Here is a 19,282-nt window from a genome sequence, read left to right on the forward strand (position 1 = left end):
ATCACTTCTATACAGCAATACTCGCATATAGTAGATTAAAACATATGTAGTTACTCATAAAGATACTATTGACAGTCATTCACTCACTAACACACCCATACACACACTCATCCACCCTTACAGTCCTGCACACATGCTGTCTTTAAAACGCATACAAACAGTGAGTTACTCATTCATGCATCTATGCGCTAAGTAATACTCCCCACTGAACCATACAGACACTCATACTCAAAAATCAACTAATAACCCATATACACACTCCTGTAGCTACTCACCAACTCATGCAGCCACTTATACACAAAGTGAGACACTGATACAGATAATTAAATATTTAAACATTACTTGCTAATACATGTATTCACTAAGATACACTTAATAAGTCAGTTATACAATCAATTTAAAAAAAAAATCCATTTAGATACTTATGCATCCATTTATTCTTCCATCGACCTTTAGATATACATATATAAAAATGTTTATTTTTCAGACAGATACACATTCACTGGATGTCATCAGTGATGTCACAGACCATGTCATGAGTGATGTCATATGTGACGTCATCCGCAGTGCATTGCGGGCGTGCGAGTTATAGTTAGCTGAACTATCTATAACGGGGGACTTTCAATGGTTTTGTATGAGTGAAATGGCCAGCTAACTATAACGTGTTAACCCTATGGTTTTTTTCAGTGAATTTCTAGGTTTTTTAAATGCTAATTCCTAACTATAACGTGGCTGAAACCTATGGTTTTTTTCAGTGAATTTCAAAGGTTTTGTAAATGATAATTTTAAAATGCATTAATTTGATTTACTGTAAGTATGGTTAGAATTACTTTTCAGGATCAGTAGTGGGCTGAAAGATGCAGGGCTGAAAGATGCAGCACTGAGGTCTCTCCTGATAACAGGTAAATAAATCGGAATTCATAGTTCGGCTGATTTTAAAGGAATTTTTTAAAGTTCCAAAACTCTCCACTTCCAAGTGAAACCAGCCAATGTTAGCCTATGGACGGAAAACAAGTTACTGTAAGTATGGTTAGAATTACTTTTCAGGATCAGTAGTGCGCTCAAAGATGCAGCACTGACGTCTCTTGTGATAACAGGTGAGTAAATCCGAATTCGTAGTTCGGCTGATTTTACAGGAATATTTTGCTCAATGGTGAAGGAAGGGGGCGGGGTAACGTGTGCAAACACGCCCTGTGGCGCGTTTTAGGTTGAGGAATTAATTCCTCTTCAATCCTGAGGTCTCCTGTGAGCCAGCTAGCCCACCAGGTACCTCCAGTATGTGCCAGTGAGCTGTGTTGCAGAGAGGTGTTCAGAGGAATATATGACTTTATCCTGCGGGATAATATCCCGCATACCATTAGTCCGCAATTTTGATACCGCAAAAGCAATACAACGAAATACCATTATCCCGCAAACATTTACTACCCATATGCCTTTACCACGCATGCCATCACAACGCAAAGGCATGCGTGGTGAAGGCATATTATATATATATATGCTCAAATCCAAGTTTGCACTTGACGTGCACAAAGAAAACCGCACTCCGGGCAGCTTGAAATGCAAGGTCTTTATTTTGTTTACAGCAACAGATGCGTTTCGGCGGAAGTGCCTTTTCGATGTTACCGGCACTAATGTCAAACACCATGTTTTATTTGCATTCACATTGTGAAAGTTGAGGAAGGACTCGCGTTCCACTTCTAACGTGGGTGCCATTTTGTAACATGTTATAATATATGTACAAATTATCAATGATTAGACAATTGATCATCTAAACAGTGTTTCATGATTCATTATTTAGTTAAATAACATTTATGAATCAGAAATAAGCCTTAATAGTTTACTACATCACTTTATGCCATATGTTGCTATATTTCACCTTAGATGAAAACTTTGCTAATAGAGCCGTGGATCGGCTAATATCCTTCCATATACCATCCTAATCACACCATGGATCAGGATAGGTTGTAACTAATCATGAACAATTAGAATGCGTGAACATATTGCTGTATAATTATATAAAGAATTCATCTAGGTGCATGTCAAAACAAGGCAAATCATCAAATTACAAATATCCAATATTGGTACATTAGTATATTTCTCAGTTCATTGCTACTATATACACATCAGGACCCTTAGGACCCTTACAAACCTTAGAAAACCTTAGAAAATGGACCCACAGACAATAATTTTTTTCTTCTAAGATGCTCTAGTCAAAACCTATCTTTGGACATCCCATTTACATGTTTTATAATCCCATTATGAAACAAGGTATAAGGCCAATGATTAAAGTTCAAAATGAGACAACCATTGTCCACAGCCCCCTATACTGTGATTTTACCTCAGTTTTTAGCCTATGTGGACTGTCAGTTCCTCCCCACAGTTTAAACCATACGGGTGTTTGGTGTGCAGGTCGATGATGTAACGTGATTCTAACCTGCGCAACTTCTTCAGTCTATCTCCACCCCTTGGACTCTGAGCTACACAGTCCAAACCAAAATATTGTAGCTGGTCGCGGTCTCTACCGTGCTTATCTGCAAAATGGCGCGCAACAGGGTATGCCTGATCATTTTTATCGATGGCCCGCATATGTTCTAACACCCGCATTTTTACTGGGTTAACGGTACTCCCAATGTATCGGAGACCGCACTGGCACAGCAAACAATATACAACGAAGGGTGTTGTGCAGGTGATAAACTTCATTATCTTTTTGGTGTTAATTCCTGCATCTGGTATTTTGTATGTCAACACCCTCCTGCTGTTTGCGCAGGCCTTGCATTTACTGCATGGGAAGAAGCCCATCATCTGTTTTAGCCCACTAGTTTTCCCTGGCAGTTTGTCAAGATGACTTTTGACCAAGATATCACGCAGAGATCTCGCTCTTTTAAAAGTGACCAGCGGTTGAGGTGGAACGTCCATACCAATCACAGTATCTGCTTGGAGTATGGGCCAATTTTTTCGTAGCATTTTCTTGAGATAACTCGCCTCAGCTGAGTAGGGAGTTACCATCCGGAACTTACCCACATCATCTGAGGCCCTTTTGCTGCCAGGGAGCAATTGCTTTCTGTGTACTCCTCTCACTTTATGTAATGTAGTGTCAAGGGTAGGTGAATCATATCCCCTGACTCTAAATCTTGCAAGCTGCAGCTTTCTCAAATTCATGGTCTTTTGAACAGCTTCTTCTCAGCCTAAGCAATTCCCCATAGGGAATGCTTTGGATGAGTTTCGGTGGATGGCTGCTGCTGGCAAAGAGTATCGAGTTGCCTGCCGTTGATTTACGGAAAAGAGTGGTTTGTAAAGTCATCTCCTCAACGTAGATCCTCGGGTCCAGGTAGTCCACTGCTACTGGACTAACCGTGCCCGAGAATCTAAGATTGACTTGATTGTTGTTGAGGAGATCGATATATCGATTAGCTGACTCTGTATTTCCCTGCCAGATGATGAATAAATCATCGATATACCGATACCACTTTATGACCTGTCCTGAATGGAATTCACTGTGGTAGGTTCTGGGCACCCGCTCCTCCCACCAGCCAACGAACAATATTTGCATAGCTGGGGGCAAAGCAGGTGCCCATTGCCGTCCCAGTAAGTTGCCTGTAGTATTGGTCTCCGAATAGAAAGATGTTATGGGTTAGGCAAAACTCAATATACTCAATGAGCATGGTAGTATGTGCTGAGTACCTCAATTGTCGTCTTTCTAAAAAAGACATTACCGCTGTTATACCATCCTCATGCTTTATGCATGTATATAGACTGGCAATGTCTAAAACCATAAGTTGATAACTAGGGTCCCATTCGATGTTCTCTATTTGGTTTAGAAAGTCTTGGGTATCCCTGATATAGGAGTCCAGTTGAAGTACCCATGTAGATAAAAAGTGATCGATGAACATAGACAAATGCTCAGTTAATTCGTTCATGGAAAAAACAATAGGCCTGCCAGGCGGATGTTTGTCCTCCTTATGCAGTTTAGGTATGTGGTTGAAGGTTAGTGTTACCGAGTTCGAACTTCGTAGAAACAAATGTTCTTCCCGACCCAACATGTTTTTACTATACCACTTGGCAATCAGATTGTCATACTCCAAGATGCTGGTCTGATACTCCTTGGCTGTGACTTTCAGATAACAATCTGTATTCAATTGGCGAAGTGCTTCCCCACAATATGCCTCCCTTGTTTGTAGTACCACATTACCCCCCTTGTCTGAGGGTTTTATGACTATCTTTTATACACAAATATATTTTACTAAATTTTAAAATAAAACTTTTTATTGATTTAAATTGACAAATAATTATATAAATTTAATGCATATATATATATATATATATATATATATATATATATATATATATATATATATATATATATATATATATATATCCCTAAAAAAATAACCAACCCAGGTCCCTTAAAATACCCCTGCACCCCAAAATCATAACCCACCCTTACTCCTTATAATACCCCAGCACCCTTAAACAATAACCCATCCTGACCCTAAAAATACCCCTGTACCCCAAAACCCAAACCTAGCCCTGAACCCTAAAAATATCCCTGTATCCCAAAACCCAAACCTAGCCCTGAACCCTAAAAATACCCCTGTACCCCAAAACCCAAAACTTTTCCTGAACCCTAAAAATACCCCTTTACCCCAAAACCCAAACCTATCCCTGAACCCTAAAAATATCACTGAACCCCAAACTAGCCCTGAACCCTAAAAATACCCCTGTACCCCAAAACCTAAACCTATCCCTGAACCCTAAAGAATACCCCTGTACCCCAAATCCCAAACCTAGCCCTGAACCCTAAACCTAGCCCTGAACCCTAAAAATACCCCTGTACCCCAAAACACAAACCTATCACTGAACCCTAAAAATACCCCTGTACCCCAAACCCAGCCCTGAACCCTAAAAAATACCCCTGTACCCCAAAACCCAAATCTATCCCTGAACCCTAAAAATACCCCTGTACCCAAAACACAAACCTATCCCTGAACCCTAAAAATACCCCTGTACCCCAAAACCCAAACCTATCCCTAAACCCTTAAAATACTCTTGAACTCCTAAAACATATACCCCAACACCCCAAACTAAAACCATATACTTACCTTACAGTTAAATATTAAAAACATATGCTTTTACCATTATACCCCTGTACCCCTAAAACATATACCCCCAAACACACCCTTAAAATACTCTTGAACCCCTAAAACATATACCCCAACACCCCCAAACTAAAACCATATACTTACCTTACACTTAAATATTAAAAACATATGCTTTTACCATTCATGCTTTTACAACGAATTTCGTTGTAAAAGCATGCGTGATAAAAGCATAAAAGATATAATGGCATGCGTTTTAAAATTTTGCGGACTGATGGTACTTTCGATATAATGGTATACAGACTGAAGGTATACGGAATGAAAGTTGCGGTATGAAGGTTGTCAACCGTTCAGAGGGCACGCCCCCTTTTTACAACACTCTGCAACACAGCTCCGTGGCGCTTACTGGAGATACCTGTTGGACTAGTTGCCCCCTAGTGGACCTCTTTATTGAAGAGGAATTAATTCCCTAACTTAAAACGCGCCACAGGGCATGTTTGCACTCACATCACCTCAAGCCCCGCCCCCTACCTTCACCACCGTGCAAACGCGCCCTGTAGCATGTTCTAAGTTGGGGATTAAGTCCCCTTACATACTGGGGGTCCCTGGGGGCCAACTAGCCCACCAGGAACCACCAGTAAGCGCCAGGGGGCTGCGTTGCAGAGAGGTGTGTAAAGGGGCGTGGCCTCATTGCACCTTTCTGCAACGCAGCCCCCTGGCGCGTTTGCAGAGAGGCAACTAATTCCCCTTGCATACTAGAGGTTCCTGGGGGCCAACTAGCCCACCAGGAACTTCCAATATGCACCAGGGGGCTGCCTTGCAGAGATGTGTAATGAGGCAACGCCCCTTTTTACACCTCGCTGCAACGCAGCTCCCTGGCGCATTTGCAGAGGGGGGGGGGGGGACTAATTCCCCTTGCATACTGGGGGTCCCTGGGAGCCAACTAGCCCACCAGGAACCTCCAGTACACTTCCTGGTTTGGAGTGTTGACAGACAGTTGACAGCCAATAACCATGCAGCTCGTGCTCGGGAAGGTACCGAGTACAGTACAGAACACAGTACCGAGTACAGTACAGAGTACAGTATGCGTACCCCGCGATTTAAAAAAAGTAACATTTTTGGGCCTTGGGCGTCCTTGTGGGACCCCCTCAGCAGGCCTGGGGGTCAGGGTGTTTCTACCCTACCCCTTTGCGTGTTTTGCACGTTTGTTTTACTGTTTCTTGTGCCTTGGTTCTACCAAGGCACAAGATGGCTGCCAACACTTCCTGGTTTCGAGTGTTGACAGACAATGACCATGCAGCTTGTGCTCGGGAAGGTACAGAGTACAGTACAGAGTACGGTAAGCTTCAATAGATAGACTTATGATTTTACTTATGATTTTCTCAGGAACTACTGAACGGATTTACACCATTCAACAAAAAGCGTGATCTGCGAACAGAACTCTACCTTTTTGCCAAATTTGGTGTAATTCCGTTCAGCCGTTCGGGCTGTAGCCCTAGCTAAAGGTCCGAAGGAAAATTGCATGGGGAAAACATGTTTTGGGACCCCCCTTTTTAGGTCTCGCCTGTCGATGCGCATGCGCATCGAGCAAGCGAGACTATAGGGGCTCATCTACTCTTTATCTAACTTGCAAGGAATCGTGGCGATTCCTTGCAGTGCCCGTGACTTTTAAGCTCAATGCGCATGTGCATTGAGCTTAAAAGCGCGTGCACAGCCGCCCGCATTCCTCCGACACCTTTGAAGTGAAGCTTAGCTTCACTTCAAAGGCCCGGCTTCTTCACACCCACATGCCGCTCTGCCCCGCTCCGCCCCCTCCCCTGAGTCATCCTGCCTGCCCCTTCCCGCCGTTCTCCTCCCCCCTCCCCTCTCCCCTCTCTTCCCTCCGTCTTGTTTTCTTTGATGCTGGTATTTCCATATCTGGCAGCTTCCTGCCCTCACCCCACGCACGCTGTTTATTTATTTATATTTAATATGCAGGAGATCTCAGTTTATTTAATTTATAATTAATGATGCCGCCCACGCTGAGGCTCGAACCCTGTTCTCCTCCTCCAAAGTCGGCATCGTTATATGTTGAGCCACCTCTTCGCACCGTTTGTTTGTGCTGACTTTCTTGCTCTGCCGCTGCTGGCAGCGGCATTGCGCTTGGAGGGAACATGTAATTGACCCGTCTCGCTTCTTTTCATTTGAATTTTTTTTACATTGTCTCCTTCCTTCCGCCCCTCGCAGTTTGTTTTCCTTGCACCGTCCCTTCTTACAGTCCCTTTAACCATTTTGGTGTTGCTCAGCCCCAACTAGCATGTTATTGTCAAGCCTCCAAATATGCAGCACCAACACGACGTACAAAGAGATTAACGTGTTGCCTGGAGCACATTTCGGGAATAACATTAAATGAAAGCCCAAACCCGCTTTACCGCAACTTGCTTTCACTTGTTGTCTTTGTTTCCAGTGCTATTTTAGAGCTTTGTGCAAACTACACTCTCGTTATTTTGCTGGTAATAACTTTGAGGGAATAGCGTATTTTTGTTTTTTAAATAGCTGGCAGCTTCCTGCCCTCACCCCACGCACGCTGTTTATTTATTTATATTTAATATGCAGGAGATCTCAGTTTATTTAATTTATAATTAATGATGCCGCCCACGCTGAGGCTCGAACCCTGTTCTCCTTCTCCAAAGTCGGCATCGTTATATGTTGAGCCACCTCTTCGCACCGTTTGTTTGTGCTGACTTTCTTGCTCTGCCGCTGCTGGCAGCGGCATTGCGCTTGGAGGGAACATGTAATTGACCCGTCTCGCTTCTTTTCATTTGAATTTTTTTTACATTGTCTCCTTCCTTCCGCCCCTCGCAGTTTGTTTTCCTTGCACCGTCCCTTCTTACAGTCCCTTTAACCATTTTGGTGTTGCTCAGCCCCAACTAGCATGTTATTGTCAAGCCTCCAAATATGCAGCACAAACACGACGTACAAAGAGATTAACGTGTTGCCTGGAGCACATTTCGGGAATAACATTAAATGAAAGCCCAAACCCGCTTTACCGCAACTTGCTTTCACTTGTTGTCTTTGTTTCCAGTGCTATTTTAGAGCTTTGTGCAAACTACACTCTCGTTATTTTGCTGGTAATAACTTTGAGGGAATAGCGTATTTTTGTTTTTTAAATAGCATGCACGAAAACAGTATAATTTCAATTTGCACCACTTATTTCCCATGTTTGTGTCAATGTAAAAATCGACCCTGCACACCCAGCACCAGGGCCGTGTGCCTCAATGATGCAGTACACGCACCAGTAACTGAAATATGACGAAAGACTGAAAGGAGTAGCTACAAGCTGTGCTCTAGTTCTGCTCTCCAAAAAATCAGCAAAGAAACAAGCAATTAAGAACATTTCATTGAAGAAACCATTGAGCAGGAAACAGAAGGAAATCCTACAGAAAGAATCCTAGAGAAAGAAGCTTGAGGTATGTAAACACTTTTATTATGCAAAGGACGTCAATTTCAGGATGCTCAGATGCTCTCATTGGAGTGAAGCGATGGCTTACGTTGAATGAAGAAGCAGCTCTGAGCACTTCAAGAACAGCTGTAGTTTACCACAAGGCACAGAGGCTCTGGCAAGCTTGCATAATGTGGCGGTAGTCCACATCTCGTCATCTAGTGCCCCTCCCTCTGACCACATTATAACACGTTTGTGCCGAGTTGGCTCTATGGTTTATGCAGGAATGAAAAGAAACAAGTAAAATGCATCAGAGATGAGAAAATAAAAAACAGCGAATCTTTCGTACTAAAAAGATGTATGTGAAATAGTTACGAATCTGTTAAAATATGAGCGACAATCCTCAAGTCATCCACAACTTACACTGGTGCTGTTCACTGAAGGGTTCACACTCTGCTTATTCAATTGTTGGCCTCTTGCTGAGATGGTGAATAAAAAGCTATTTAGTGTTCATTTGTATTAGAGCATGAATTACAAGATCAGCGAGTAGTAGTGAGACCACCCAACAATTCTCCATCAGTTGGCAAGTAAGGGGCCATTCTAAAATGGCAACACCCAGATCCTGGACTGCCTAACTCTCGGCCCACCCATAGTATAGTCTGGTAAAGATGATGCTCACGAGTGCCTGTGCAGCAACAAAAAATATCAAAAATGCATAATCTCGCCGGCGCTGAACTATGGATCGATAATTATTTGTCAAATACATTTTTAAAACATAAATGTTCCTCTAAGGCACATGGCAGATGCTATCTGTAGCCTTGAAAGTCCATAGGCCCTGAGAAGTGAAAGGTGATTGGTGAGGGCAAGTTGTGCTAAGACATACTCCTAAGCTTGTGTGCTCACCCTCACCCTCAAACCTTCACCCTCAACCCCTCACTCACCCTCACTCTCACTCACCCTCACTCAGCCTCAACTACTCTCACTCACCCTCAACCCCTCACCCTAACTCACCCTCACCCTCACTCACCCTCAACACCTCACTCACCCTCACCCTCACTCACCCTCACCCTCACTCACCCTCAACACCTCACCCTCAACCTCAACCCCTCACCCTCACTCACCCTCACTCTCACTCACCCTCAACCCCTCACCCTCACTCACCCTCACTCACCCTCACTCACCCTCACTCTCACTCACCCTCAACCCCTCACCCTCACTCACCCTCAACCCCTCACCCTCACTCACCCTCACCCACTCTCACCCTCACCCTCACTCATCCTCAACCCCTCACCCTCACACAGTGCAATAGGTCTCAGACCATTTCAGTTAGAGCTTTAAGAAATGTTTATGGCTTTTTTTATTTGTAATTCTTTAGCATTGGCTACAGGAAACAAAAATGCTAAACATTTACAAAAAAAACCCATAAACAATTCTAAAAGCACTAACTCTAATGGTGCGAGACCTATTGCATTTCCAATGCTTGTTTTCTCAGCCCCTGCTTCAGGAATCGCCCCCAAACTTTCAGGGAAGTAGTGGAGCGGAGCAGGCCATTTTCTTGGAGAAATTCGCGAAGATTCGTCCACCGGCGCCAAAGTTATTCCAAATAGAATGTTGCGGATTTCCTATGGCAACTAGGTCCTAACTATAACTACCTACTGGCGACCATTATATATATATACACACACATACATGCGCAGCTATGTACAAAGTTTTATTTTTTAGGGGAGGTGTTAGTCTACATCCTCATGGTCCTCCTGTCATCCCTGGGTCGCCTAAAATGGAACCCAGAATCTACCATGTATTGTATTATTTTCAGGCGCAAATGCACCCAGCACATGCATACAACACACATGCACAGCACTGCATACTAACTTGATGATGGCCAACTGACTTAATCACATAGCAGAACTTTACATGAGTGAGGCTAGAAGTCTTACTCCAGTGACACAGGTAAAAAGGGCCTGCCTACTCCTACTGATCACTACACAGTATGCTGCTGCCCTTCGCTCTTGCTACTTAATTCCTGTCAATGGCAGGACCCTTTTTCCACTATGAGGGTAGCGCTTTAGGCACCCCTCCCGGTCAAACAAGACCGCAATGCGTAAGACAGACCTCTGTCATGGCGTACATGCATGATCCTTGTTTGCTCACAGCAATGAAAATGAGCATCAGGGATCCAGACATTGTTGCAGTGTGGGCAATCAGGGTAGGGGTACATGCCCTTCATCATGTAAGGGATTTTCTCATCCCAAAAGTCCTACGGCTCAATTTTATTAGCTTGTCCAAGTACAAAAAGGAATCTCTGGAAATGGCGGGACGCCAGCAGGACAATTTAAGAGATAAATAACAATCTTTAGGAGAATAAGTAAGTAAAACGTACAAAAATGTTTAAAATGACAGAGAAATTAGGTAAGTCATAGCTTAACCTGTTTGGCTACAAATAGGACAGATTAAAACACCCTAGCTGTCTGTAAGTAATTAAGGTTCTCTTCAATAAAAAACAATCTCGACCCATTTACTCAGCAAATGAATGGGAAGTGTAGAGTTTTAAGCACAGACTGAAAGTGTCAAATTGTGAATACCTGCACACTGTGATTATTCCCTACAAGGCCTCACAGGTCTGTGGGAACTGGGACGCATTATGGACTTTGGTACATGTAGGTTTCTTTGTACTGATGTTGAAGCCTTTTCAGTAGGCATGCTGACACTGCAGCCTAAGATTGAGCCTAACAAACTCACCATTCCTTCCCAGAGACTACCCAGATTGTAACAGGTACAAAGGTTACGGACAAAGCCAAGTTCTAAAAGTGACAAAGGCCTTTTATCTGAGTGAATGCAGCCGAAAAATAGCCGTTTGCAGATATTCTAGTATTATTGTATTTTTTTTTTTTTAAAACTTGCATGGGCCAGCAGCAGGGTTGCATGAAAGTGCAAAAGCAAAATATCTAGTTTTGTTCCAAGGCTCTTAGTCTGATTATGCTCCTGGTTCATATTGACCTAGCCCAGATTCTCCTGTCTGTTTTTTTGGTTTGCTTAATTGCATTCTGTAACCCATACTATTGCCTGAGCATACCAAACATAAATTGCAATTTAGGTGCACATTCATTTGGGCTATGGAATGCACATAAAATGTAACACAAAATGGAGAGGATTTTTATCATTGACCTTGCTGTCTTGGAAAAAAAGTTCCTGGGATCCTTGTAGCTCAACTTGAGGTAGGAGATTCAGTTAGAGGGCAGGCACGTAGGCTGCCACAGATTATAGAAGCACATGATACAAAACCTATCCGGGGCCTTCCTTGTAAAGACAAAGTCCATCCTTCTAAATCTTCTATTGCCAGCAGTTTACGCCGAAATGGGGCACCATGGGTGGAGGATAGCAGCTCCCCTAATACTCCTCCCAAACACATCGCTCTTTGGTGCCTGCCATCTTTGCAGAGCCTCAAACGTTTTCCTTTTGTTCACATAACCGCTAATGGCTGAAAGCCCCCCTGTATGTCCATTACCAGCCTACTTCAACTGCTCTTAACTTCTTGTGATCCTTGGTATATGTTTCAACACTGTTGCCCACAGTCTCCTTTCATCCTGGACACAGGCCATAGTCCGACTTGGGGCATTGGAGGGGAGAGCAGTTGGGTTCCCACTCTTAGTACCAGGTGTTATGGCTAAAATGCCTATACCAAACAGGCACACTAAGTCACAAAAAACATATTGTGAACAGTCTAGACGGGAACGCAGTGTTACTGACAAACTGTTTTAAGAAAGCTGAAGCATTGCACCACTCTTTTAGATAGATCGGCCACAGAGCTGCATCCCACCTAAGCCCATGCTGGCTTGCAGATCTGAGGAAACCACCATCCTCTGGGACCTGAGAGTTAATTCCATAGACTGGATCCTGTAACAAGCGAGCCCTTTTGCCACTCAGACCCAAGAGGATGCAATACATTCGAGGAGTTCGCATTGCGATTGTGGCATGAATCTAGTCTACTACCTACTCCATCTGCTTTAGAAGTTATTCCTTCCTCAATGGCTAATTGGGATTTTATGGTGAGCGAAGTGTCTGCCAGAAACTAGCCGTATTATGCAGTCCCATGGTATGTAGCTCTATCCGGTGCAGAGAATCTTCTTGAGACCATAGCATGCAGGAAACGCGTGTCCACAGTCACCACTCAAGTTGCCCTCTAGGCCTATGCCTTACGCCAGGGCTGGGTACACCATACTCACTTCAACTGGCTGGCACATATTGGGACAGCAGAAGCTGTTCTATAATTGTACAGACGACCTTCTAACCGCTTTGAAGTGGCCGATTTTATAGATTTATTCTATTTCAAGCTATTTTTGAAAGATGTTCTCGCGCCACCAAATGGAATCTTTGCTCAGATTGTGCTTTCACAATGGTCAGTAAAAACACACTCTTGCCTTTGTGTTCTGGTCAGAGCCTCGGGTGTCATGGATGTAGAAGAGAGCCTTCATTTGCCAGTCTCCCAGAAGAATATTCAGAAAGAGCTGACCTCGGGTTGCCACTGGGAATAGAGGTGCAGGATTGTGAGATAGTGATTGCATATAACTACCTCACCCCCGAAAAAACACACTACCTCACCCCCGAAAAAACACACTATCTTAATCCCGTTAAGACAGTAAGCATTCTTTATCTGAGCAATACTTTTAGGAAAAGAGAATTATTTATCGTGCTAATTTCTCTTAGTACCTGACGTTTCCTTTGGGTACTGATTTTGTTGGAATTCCTATTGGAATCTGGAAATTAAATCTATTCCTCCTCTCTACATGCTGTAACTTCCTTTCTAATGTGAGCCTTCATCGTTTCCAAGTGCTTTAATTCTTTAGAAGACTTGCTTTTTCCCACCAAATCTGAGCTCTGACTGAGTTGTTTTATCATTGTATGTGTGCTTTTAAAAGACAAACCTAGATATAAAGCAGGTAGTTTGGAAGTTGGGGGCTGAAAACACGGAGGTTGAATCAATTGTATTATATTTATCTGAGGTTAAAGAGTTACTTTTCAGGAAGCTTCCAGGAGAATTGGGAGGGAGAGGGTGCTGTAGGTCAAATTACTTTTACACCTGGCGTTCCTTAAATATGTTTCTCTTCAGATCCTTTTGGAAGTGAAAGCAAAAACTATCTTGTCTGTCCTGTATCCGAATGTAGTTCCAGATTCTGGCTCCTTAGCAGGATACTGCTTGTTGCCTGCCCATCTTTGTTACATTTCTTAGCTCAGTGCTTAGTGATGCTCTTAGTGATGCCACTACTGTGGGTGTTGTGACCTCTGCTTCACATCTGAACTTTACTTGTCCGATGAGGTGCTGGAGTTGCTAGCCTTAAATGTGACTCAGCAGACCTTCAGGTTGATGCAGATGTTGCCAGTGAAGTTCTTTAAGCGTGGGTTGGAGCCATCTGGGCAAACTATATTAGATCCTTTAGATCCTTGAGATCTCTCCAAGGAGGATGGCGGTTTACTCTGCTCATGCGGGAGTCTAGGCTGCGTACGAGGAGGGTATTGTCTCTAGCTAGGTGTAATTTGTCTGTTTGAACAGCTCTTCTGAAGTCTAAAAGACATATGCCTTGATTCAGCTAACCATGAAGTTGGAGTTTGTCTTCCTAGTTGTGTGTCTTAACCTGTTAAACGCGGTGTAGAATCCGACGCGGTCGGGGCCTTGTCGGCCAACGGACGTCCGCAGCACTATGGAGGTAGTGCTTGCGACGGCCGTTGGCCGACGCACGCAGTGAACGGGTTAAATGTGTGACTGCTTTTGCTGAGGAAAAAGAGGGCTGTGACGACAGTCTGACTTGTGGGTTAAATCTTAGAAGGTACATACTCCAAAGAAAGCATCGGTATACATTCCTTTTTTTATTTGTTTAGATGTTTGCACTACAAGCTTGCCCTTGACATTCTTGATCGAATTTGGGCCCAGATAATGATGGGGCTTGATGTTCATGTGTGCCAGGAGTACAATAGGGAGTTCCATGTGGTGATCGCAAGTGACTTTATAGATCCTTGGGGTATGCTGCACCACAGTCTCTGGAATACGCTTTATTTGTACTTTTGTTTGCATTTGTTGGTCTGTAGCTAACAAAGTACTGCATGTCTGTGGCATTGAATCCCATTTATTCTGACAACTGCTCAATTATTTTGCCATGAAGGGAAGATGATTAAGTGTATAGTAGTTCGTAAATCATCTAGCCGAGGGTGGCCTACTTCAGTAACTGGGAGAGATCTTTCTGTTCTTTAGGTATCAGGGCAGATGCTTTGAAACGGACAGAGCCATTGATGATGTTGATCAGAGGTCAGAGTTATTCACCTTTGATGGAACTACTATGGAAGATAGGACCATATTGTCTTTTTGTAATGGCTGTTTCTGGAGAGTCTTGGATCTATAGAAGCCATTGATTGCCTGGATATTCAAATGTATTTATTTAGGCATGCTGCTCTATTGTGTGAGGTGGATGGCAGATAGTCTGGGCGTCATTGATTTATTTATTAATTTTTTTGTCTATTTTCTCCTTGAGGTTAACTGCATCGAACATCTGAGTAATGCACAGTTGGAGGGGCCAATATAGGGATGACTCCGCTCTTGACGACCCTGAATGTTGGTCTGCTTTTGCTAGAGACTGAGTGGATGATGGTTACATAGCAGGATTCTTCCACTTCATTGATGACATCTACAGATTGTGCAGAGTATTCAGGGCCAAAGTTTTCCTGGATGTGTTCTCAATGGATGTTCCCGTCGACATCCTCGTCGACGTCTCTGTCACCATCGTCGACGTCCTCGTCGACGCCGATCATCCCGTCGACGGTACCGTCGTCGAGCCCGTCGACGGTACCACTTTAACCTTGGACTTCGACGCCTTCGCCGATGCAGCCTTCTGCTGCGTCGTCAACGACTTGGAACTTTTTTCTGACTTCTCAGATGACAGAGAAGGTGGCTTTTTGAAGGCTGTAGCAGTCTTCATCAAAGTTGAAGGCGTAGATGGGCCCTCCCTCTCCTTTACACTGTGGTGAGGAGATTTCACAGGACTTTGGCTCTCAGACTCACGGGGGTCTTTTTTGAGGCCTTAACTGGACGCTCCACAGAAGGTGAAGGGGAAGACCTACCCCTTTTGACTGACCTTCTAGAAGATGAAGAGTCCTTACTGTCGCTTGACAGTCTCTTTTCTGGACTTCAATTTCTGGAGCCAAGTGAGGAGGCGACCCTCACGGTCCCGGAGGGTCTTAGTAGAGAAGGTGCGGCAGATCTTGCAGTCCGCAGCCTTATGATCCAGGTATAGGCAATATATACAGTACTTATGCCTGTCCTCTACATACAGCCTTTTCTTGCCACAGGTGGAACATGACTTGAAAAGGGCCTTCTTCTCCTTGTCAGACATCTTAGAAGGAACAGCCAACAATCCTGAAGAAAAAACTGAAGAAAAACCTCAAAGGAGTAGAAGATTGAGCAGAGCTCAAAGGAGACTCCCTAAGCACAACGTGCGGTAGAAAATCTGAGGCTCTGAGGTTCCTTCAGGAGGGTTCTAAGGGGTTAGACTATTCTGATTGGCGGATGCTTAGTTTGGTCTCTTTCGCAAAAAGAGGCGGATATGCTACAAAAGGGAATGAGGCCTAGGCCTTTTTCTTTCTCTTTTGTACCTACTGCTATGTTATTTTTGTTACTGAGACTCCCATTCCGACGACGGGGAATGATACAAAAGCATGGGAATCTATGAAAGTTACCAATACTGGGGAACCAAAGTTACAGGTAAGTAACTTGTTTTCTTCTTTTATGACGCTCTGGTTGTGTGCTTGCTGGGTTGGGTTCAGAGATGACTTTAAGGTTCTTTAGATCATATTGTAAGACGTTGATGGGGAACACTCTTGAAAGAGTGAAGCAGAAGAGGTCAAGTGTTCCTTTCTTGATGTTGATGATCAGCAGTGGCTCCTTCTTTTAGGGAGCACAAGAAGCGGTTAATCTGAAAGGCAGGGAAGGGGAGGTTCTGATGTAGGCGGGAACAGGTGTGGAGTATACTCCTACTTTATAACTAAACATAAGTGGAGATGTTTTTCTTTAATTCCTTGGCTCAGCAGTTCTTTACCTGTGGTCCGGGGGACCCTTGGGTGTCAGCAAAGCCTAGTCAACGGTCTGCAACTGTTTAGAAGATTTGAATAATATTAACAGATTAACCCATTTACAGCAGCGAACATTCGCTGCGGTGCGGGCGTTCTAAAGGGTGGTCAACGGTCGTGCGCAGCACCAGGGAGGTAGTGCTCCGACGCGAGTCCGGAACGGGTTAATAGAGTGTATATAAATAATCAAAACGTAACATTTAAAATTGTAAATCGTTCTATAAATGTGAAGGAATTTCAAATTTGAGACAATGAGTTGGTGTCCTCAGATTGATTAATGGGAGCAGTGTTAATGGATCGAACAGAATATAGCATGGACGATGGGGGCCATCAGTTGAATTTAGGAAAGCCCCAACCTTCCCATTAATCAACAAATGCATCAAAACGAAATTAAAATTTTAAGTAAAATATTTTATTATTTGTTTGAATGATTGTTTCTGTATTTTTCTGAATTGTTTTGAGTTTCAAATCATCAAAATTTCTTACACCGGTGTCTCTGGCTTCCAGTAATGACTCGGTGGGGGTTCCACGATCCAATAGTGGTTCAGTGGGGGTGCCTGGATCCCAGTAATGCCTAAGGAGCGATCTACAGAAGACAAAAGGTTAAGAACCACCACCATAGCTCATCATGCAAACTTCTAGGTGTCAGCCTTGGTTTTTAGTAAACGCCATTTTGGATTATCTTCATTTCATGTGGCGCTTACTCTGAGGAGATTCGGAAAATATTGTTTTTGAAAATGTTACGTTTATTGTTAACATTAAGTGTACAGATTTTGTATCTTTGCCTGCGTTATGGCTGTTCGTAGCTCAATTGTTTTAAGCGAGGGGATTGTGGACAAATTGCTTAGAAAGATCTGTGTCCATTTGTGGTTCTGGCCCACTTCCACCCATACAAACCCTTGCCCTAGCTGACCCATCAGGTCTTTTTAAGTAACATTGCTTCCCCCACAAGGCCAGACTTGCAAGCTCTTTTTAGAATTAGTGTGGTAACCTCTGCAATATTTGATAACTTCTTTTAATATCATTCCACAGTAAAACTTGTTTAAGGAGAGGTGGGATGGGAAGACTGGAGGCACATTGTAAATCTCTACCTTTTCTTCTTTTGCAGTTGGTTCCTGGAGGAGAAGGACCCGATGTGTGAACGTGTCTCATTGCAAAAAAACATTTTTTTATGAAAATGTATATTTTGTAAAAATGCTCAGATTAATATTGAGCCAAAATATTGTAAATGATTTTTAAGTTTAAATCAAGTGTGGTTTTTTTGTTGGGAGAAACTTTCTGCTTTGTTGAGAACAAAATTGCTTTTTCAGTGTTTATATTCTCCCATTTCACATACCTTAAAAAGTAAAACAATGTACCAACAAGCTGATGATTGCTGTTGTCGTTTAATTTTTCCAGTCAATTTGATTAAATATTTATTTTGCCGTAGGCCTCTAGCTAACAAGGAAACTTAATGAGGCAGAGTTTGTCCAGTTCAATGTAGTTTGGTGCTAAGAACAATTTCTGTTAACATATTTGCATGCGATTTCTCAGGATTCCATTGCAAGAAGATTGGGAATATATATTGTTTCTGCTCCCAAATTTACCAATACCAGGTATCTTATATACTCAGGAAGCAGTAGTACTGTGGTATTCTGACTTTGACAGTGAGGGTGCTCCTAGAATAAGGAAATTACCACGAGTCTGAACTGCTATTCAGATTCCTGTGGTAATTCTGTACTTTTGTGCTGTTTCAATACACAGAAATCTCACCAGCTTTTAACCAGTGACTTGTCTGCTTAGGAAATACCAGGAATTAAGTATTCTCGCATTCGTTCTACTTCCTTATTTGTTGGTTAAACTGCGAGTTACATGACCTTGGAATAGGGAGGGTAGAGGGCGGGAGGGCCTTTGCCTTTTGAGTGTCCCTTTTTATGTATGTTACGGACATTCAGAACTGCACTGCAGTGGGTCTAACTCTTAAGGGCAAAGCCCCACAGCACCTTCTACAATACTCCCGTCTTCCAGCCTCAGGCCCCTATAGCAACTTCCCCGCTCGTGACAGAGGTCACAAATGTACCTCCCACTTGCATTTCCTTGTTTTCAGTAGCCATCTCTGCAGCATCCTTCAATGTCCTTGCATCAGACCTTGTTGCACTTCCAGCAGCTACTGTCTTTACAAAGCTTTCTTTCCCAGTGAGTGCCTGGAGTGTGGAATCCCACATAATCTGCTGCCTGCAGGTGTAGCACTCAAAACTATTTTCTCTGTTTTGGCTCTCGAATTTTTCACCATCTTATGTCTTTCTGGTGTAAAAGTGTCTAGAACTATGTGGGTAGTACAGACAGGTGGGAGCAGGACCAAACAGGATACCCAAAGCAGCCCTGGCAATGTTGACTGACAAGGCCCCTGCTGCTTTTGTTACTGGGAGCAGATATAGCTGCTCCTCTGTAAAACCGGTCCCCAGTAACAAAAAATGCCCCCCGCCCTGCCAGCCTCCCGGGGAAATGCCTGATGCCTGCTGCAGCCAGCCCAGCCCTGGTTGGGAGCACAAAACCATTTCGATACAAATGCTCTACACTTCTTTTCAGATTCTGTTTCACCGTCTGTTGTGACCAGGCTTGAATTTCCACATAAAACTAAGTTGAGACACTATAAAAGAAAAGCAAGTCTGTG

At 43.3% G+C, this 19,282-nt stretch overlaps 1 protein-coding gene across 1 annotated transcript in view; it reads left to right on the forward strand.

The window, feature by feature from the left end:
* LSM5 (LSM5 homolog, U6 small nuclear RNA and mRNA degradation associated) overlaps positions 1-17,994 on the forward strand; it is a 68,033-nt gene extending 50,039 nt beyond the window's left edge. Inside the window, exon 5 of the mRNA XM_078685870.1 lies at positions 17,738-17,994. Within this exon, the coding sequence (XP_078541996.1) occupies positions 17,738-17,770 (33 nt within the window). The 3' untranslated portion in view covers positions 17,771-17,994. The remainder of the gene's footprint in view (positions 1-17,737) is intronic.
* Positions 17,995-19,282: the final 1,288 nt, after the last annotated feature.

This window comes from Lissotriton helveticus, chromosome 4_1, assembly GCF_964261635.1.
Source record: "Lissotriton helveticus chromosome 4_1, aLisHel1.1, whole genome shotgun sequence".
In the NCBI taxonomy this organism is placed as follows: Eukaryota; Metazoa; Chordata; class Amphibia; order Caudata; family Salamandridae; genus Lissotriton; species Lissotriton helveticus.